At 34.3% G+C, this 5,704-nt stretch overlaps 1 protein-coding gene across 1 annotated transcript; it reads left to right on the top strand.

The window, feature by feature from the left end:
• The first annotated feature begins 842 nt into the window (after nt 1-842).
• LOC149549910 (uncharacterized) lies at nt 843-2,764 on the top strand. The gene is made up of 3 exons (XM_089794978.1): nt 843-1,005; nt 1,167-1,684; nt 1,983-2,764. Exons 1-3 carry the CDS (start codon nt 863-865, stop codon nt 2,489-2,491), a joined length of 1,170 nt encoding a protein of 389 aa, XP_089651104.1. The 5' UTR covers nt 843-862; the 3' UTR covers nt 2,492-2,764.
• Nucleotides 2,765-5,704: the final 2,940 nt, after the last annotated feature.

Below are 5,704 nucleotides of genomic sequence, written 5' to 3'. Positions count from 1 at the left end.
TTTTTTCTTCAATAAACATTAGTTATTATCTTTATTTCTTTTGGTTAATGCAAATCAATTTTTTAATATGAAAAAAATATAATTTTAACATGAGACTAAACACATTTTGTTCTAATGTGTCAAAATTAAAAATAAATCTATAAAAAGTTTGTCCTAAACTCATTTGACATAAACATAAGAAATTATAGCTTACACTTGAACAATATGAAAGTTGTCACAAATTATCCATTAAATTGATTGTATATAAATATGTAAAATTCAAATATTTCCAATGTGTATTGCAAGATCATATATCAAAATTACAAATAGAAAATTAACTTAGATAAAAAAAAATACTAATAAATCTACACATAGAAATGTAGTCTTTTAACTTTTTATATATATTATTCTATGGTATATGCTTTAAGTATCGTTTTCTTACAAGTAGTCTTGTAAGATCATAAAAGAACTTTGTTACATGACTACCATATTTTTAAATTTTCAACCAAAATAATATAAATTGAAATAGTTTAATTTTAAAATAAAACCTTATAAAGCACATTTAAAACTGTGGGACCTAATAAACTTTGAATTAAGAAAGGGCACACATCAGACCCCACCAATTGACCAAATATAAGCTACATTTTCTCCGCCACATATTTCTCTGACATTAATAGCCCGAAATGGACAGTTGCAGAGAAGTCAAACAAAACGAGCTGTTTTACCATACGCCCGTATTGACAATTCCTGCGAATGCGCGTCCAGGGAAGGAAAACCCTCAACGAACAATTCGGTGAGGATAAAATATGCCTATTTTATTCTCTCTACGCCCATTTTCTGCTCTTCTGTCGGCCCAGGCGAAACCTCTCGTCCTTATTTAATAATGATTTCAACTAGAAATGTGGAGAAAATGAATTGTTTTTTGTGTGAGCTTCAAGCCAACGAAATCATGCCTCGCATAACGATGAAAAAGCTTCGAAACGGCATAAGCTTCGGCACGGCTTCTTTGCTGGCGGATCGCGAGAGGTATGAAAAATATCATAATAGGATCTTGTTATTAATTAATTTGTTATTGAGTTTCTGTCAATGTTTCGAATTATATTGTGGAGAAAGATGTAAAATGATAGACCCAAGATTAAAATTATGGCCTTTGATTTTGTCAACATTGTCGTGATTGTTTGTAACAGACCAAGGGAAATCGAAGGTCCCGCCGTTCGACAGATTTGCCGGTTCATGATAAGTTTAGCGGCGGTTTTGTGCTTCGCCGTGGCGGTGATCATGTTGTTGATAAACCAGCCTCCAAAACGGTCACACAGGTTTTGGATCACACCACATGATTATGATAATGCCCAACACTTCCTCGACAAAATGGCCCCGCAATTGAACTCCGCTGAATTGAATTGCCCCTGCAAGACATCGAATACGGTTTCCGAGCGCAAAAACTATGATCACATCGTCGATTTCTTTCTTCTCAGAGAACGCAAGGAGCCGCTCCAGATCAAGACTATCACTCACTTCTGTTCTGCTCTGAACGAGTCTTCCGGTTTTACTGGATTTTACTCGTCGTGCGAGGAAATTCTGAGCAGCGGGTTTCAATGGAGCGGATGGAGTTTGTACTCCACCAACACATTGTACCCTAATTCTATTACAACTAGCAGCCTCAATCCAGTCGCATTCATGTACGATGTTTGCATGTCCTGGGCAGGTAATCATTACTTTTCGTGAAACATTGTCTATTGATTACTTTGTTAATTGAAAGGGAAAAATTGGAAAAAATCACTTTGTTTAGGATAAAAAATTACATACCCAGCGCCTATCCAATATGCTAATTTTCTTTAGTTCGCGAATTAGTGAAAATAGTTTTTTATTCCAATTGTGTATTAATTCTAGTTTGCGATGCATGAAATCATAATAATGATCAGGACTAGGCTAAGCAGTCTAGATATTAATTTGAGAAACGACAATGGAACTCAAAGATTATGTTCATGAATTTGAATGTGTAGGAGGCTTATCCCAGGCGAGCTTATCTTTTCTGGTGTCTCATTTCGGAATGAATAAAAAGACGGCCCGGCAACTAGACAAATTTGAAAAGCTAATGCAGACCACTCTGAGAATGTGTTCGAACTACAGCAGTTGGCCGCTGCCGAATGAAGAGTTGTACGTTGAACAAGCGAAGGCCGCGAATCGAAACCTCACGAAAATGGAGGTGGCAATCGAAATAAAGTTCAACTGGACGGAATACATGGAAGTTTGTTCTCCAAGCTACTGTGAGCATTTGAAGTTGAATTCTTTGTCGTGGAATTTGTTCACCGCGTTGGCTCAAATGGGAGGATTTATTTCTGTAGCGATCTTCATTCTGCGAGAAGTCATTTGGCCGGCGGTATGTTTTACGTGTAAATGGCCATCAAGTTTGACGAGCGGGGATCGACGGCTGTGGATCGATCTACCGATGTATACACCGACCCCGTCGTTCCACAGTGGTGTGAAAAGATCAAGGAGTGTCGCATTTTAATTGCGCTAGTCAAATGTTAAATTATCACGAGTTCTTTCTCAACTTGGCAGTGGGACCCACTTTTCTTTTGGGCAGGCTTCGAATGTTTATCTATTTTTAGCAGATTAAATGCCCTCCGAGCTTTTCGGACTGAATCTAGTACCTTCCGCGTTTGGAAAACTGTCGGTATTTTAAGAGGATGTTTGAATTGACAATGTCGATTTGGCCGGCGCTTCCGGAAAAGCTGTCCACGGAAACTTTATAAAAAATTTCTTACAGAAATGAATAAAATAAACTAATGTTTAGTATAATTAAAAATATATAACTAGCACTTGCACGAGCAAGGGGTACGCTGATAGTGACAAAAAGTGGATTCTTATATACGATGGTTTCACATATATTATTTTTGGTGTAATATGGAGGGATTATTTTTGTTATAATATGAAAGGAAATTTAAAAGAGGAAAACAAAATTAACATAGTTAAATAATAAATAGTGGGTCGTATACATACTTTGTTCTTTAATTCATTTGCCATTCTTATCTATACCACTAGTTTGTCGTAGAAAAGAATTTCTCTATCACTTTGTAGAAAATTGTGAACCTTTGATGCAAGAATATGGACTGGTATGCAACTTATTAATAATATTATTTGTTACTTTTATGGATAGATGGAATGCCACTTGAAATAATTATTGAAATTCTAGCCATTTAGTATCCACGACATAAAGATGAAGAATAGAGTAAGGGATTCTAGTTAGTTAATCATATGTATTTGAAATCTCACCACAATATTTTCTCTAGTATGCTCGAGTTTCCCACAAGGAAGATCCAAAATGCATCTATTCTCGCGCCAATTGAGTTTTGGAGAATTGTTGTATGTGGATGCAAGGTTTTCACTGCGGTTGGGATGCAATCGTCTAGATTTTTCTTAACAAACACATAAAAATCATCAAAGAAACCTTAAAAATTAAAAATAAAGATGATACCTCTTCTCACTCACCATAATTTGACACTTCTCCAATAAATGAATATAACATTGAGGGTCTTCAAGACGTGGCTTTTCCTAGACTCTTCTTGACTGGTACTGCATTACACTTGAAACCTTGATGTAAACAAGTTGAGATATATGAATATGTTTTGTACTTGATGAGATTTCATGATAATAGATTGACAAGTCATTCAAGTTTCAAATATTTTAATTTGAATCTTATTATGGGACATCATAGCTAAGGACTTTCTTCTATTTCCAATGAAGAAAAGTATAAAGGTTACATTCTCACACCCCTTGATAATCTTCACCTCCGCTGTCAATGATTTACCTACACATGATTAGATGAAGATACTTAGAGTAAGCAATTTATTTTGCAAATCTCATTACCTGAAAATTTTAAACCAATGTGAAAACCTTAGGTATTTCTTAGCGAGCAAGGTAAAATCTAAAGTCCAAGATCTAGTTCTATTAAAGTTAAATGTTAGAAATTAGTAAAAGCTATTTATAAAATTCCTCAAGATATAGAAGATATTACATGAGATTGTCAACATCCAATAAATTGGACTCACAAATGTCTCCTACCATTCCACATGAGTGGAAGGATCAAATCTATCCAACAACAAATTGAAACCCTAGAGATCAAAACCATTCAAAATGGTGTGGACATGATGAAAGGTAGAGTTGCATCTAATCCTCCATCTGTAGAAGCTCAAAACAAAGTCATGCCTACTTCTATCTCAATCCATATATATATGCATTGCCTACTTTGCTTTCTCTTCTAACTACACTTGTCCATTCATTGCTTGCTATTCTAGCTACATCTTCAATATATGGAATATGTGGAAGACCAAGATTTTTAACCATTACTAGAGGATTGATCATGTTAGTCAGAATATTCTCTAGCCACAATAACTGTTACAAAAACGATTGGACTTCATACACTTAACAAACAAAATATAGAATAATTCAAATAAAATTAATTAGAAAAATGAAAGTCTATAAAGTATCCTAGCATTAAGCCGCAAAATCACAACTCAAAATTTATGTTCTTAATGTTGTTACATTCATAAAGTTCTTGTTCAATCAACCATTTGGTTAGGTCTTTCCTTTTATTATGGGATTAATTGCCAATAGGCATAGATTTAAATAATAACATTTAGTTCATAATAAATAATTTTTGATGAATTGAAATACCAATGTTAGTTGATAGTAAATAACATTTGATGAATTAAAATAATAGTTTTTAGTTTATAGAAATAACATTTTTGTTTGTAATGGACTGTTGCAAATTCATCATTTTGTACTTCTAATCTAATGTCATACATAATTAGTTGTAGAACATGACCTTTAATATTTTGTTTTATATGTGTTGGTATTTATTGAGTCTATTCATTTTAAATAATGCATACAAGATTATTAGGAAAGGAGAAGAGGCTTTCCTACACTTAATTCCATACAAATTTCAATAAAATCTTCTTTCAAGTCCCTTCAAGTTCAAGACTTAAGAAACCTAAAACTGAGCCCAAAGTCCATATGGTGGATTTTGCAACTGAGGCTAGTGAAATCCATTACTAATTTAGTAGGATTTTTGCTAAACTAAGAAATTAAGGAGATGATGGTGAGAGAGGGAGTTCTCGTGGAGGATAAGGACTCAACTAATTCTAAGGGTAGCGATAAGTCTCTATTTGGCAAAGATACCACAAATAACAACACCAACTTTGCACATGTCACTGTGAGCATAAACATAGAAATCTCATATCTCACCATTAACAAATATGTGGAGGAAAGAAAAAATCTCTCTCCTATGACTACTACTTTCTTGCCTAATACTTTGGATGGAAGTAAACTAGTTTCTATTGGTGGTAAGATTACTAAAGATGTTGGTGGTAAGAAGACCAATGCTAGTAGTTATAGGGGTTGTGATGTCAATGGTGAGGAAATCATGAAAATAAAAAAGGAGTTGGATATTTTAGATAAAAGCTTCTTCACGATGGCCAACTTTGCGCTAAAGTTATAAAGTTATGCACTCTTTAGCTACAACCTTGTGCCTTTTCCAACAGGTCTTGAGGAGAAAAATAAGGGCATTATTGAAGATGTCACCAAGGAGTTGTTTAAAATTTTAAGATGATTGTACACTAGTGATGTTGTCAAAGTTGAAGGAGGATGAAAAGAACAATTAACAATTTAAGGTTACATGTTTTTGCGTAGGGCATTTTGTGGCTTGGTGTTCCAAGTTTTTAGG

The sequence above is a fragment of the Cupressus sempervirens genome, chromosome 7 (assembly GCF_028749045.1).
Source record: "Cupressus sempervirens isolate cs-2001-9-10 chromosome 7, ASM2874904v1, whole genome shotgun sequence".
Classification (NCBI taxonomy): domain Eukaryota; kingdom Viridiplantae; phylum Streptophyta; class Pinopsida; order Cupressales; family Cupressaceae; genus Cupressus; species Cupressus sempervirens.
The sequence above is the reverse complement of the archived record's forward strand: the minus strand, read 5'-3'. Positions and strand labels throughout refer to the sequence as shown.

Excerpts from the sequence above, each read along its gene's own strand:
- LOC149549910 (XM_089794978.1), top strand. The coding sequence starts at position 863 with ATGATTTCAACTAGAAATGTGGAGAAAATGAATTGTTTTTTGTGTGAG. Across the intron at positions 1,006-1,166 it reads TTGCTGGCGGATCGCGAGAG|ACCAAGGGAAATCGAAGGTC; the intron begins GTATGAAAAATA and ends TGTTTGTAACAG. Across the intron at positions 1,685-1,982 it reads TGTTTGCATGTCCTGGGCAG|GAGGCTTATCCCAGGCGAGC; the intron begins GTAATCATTACT and ends TTGAATGTGTAG.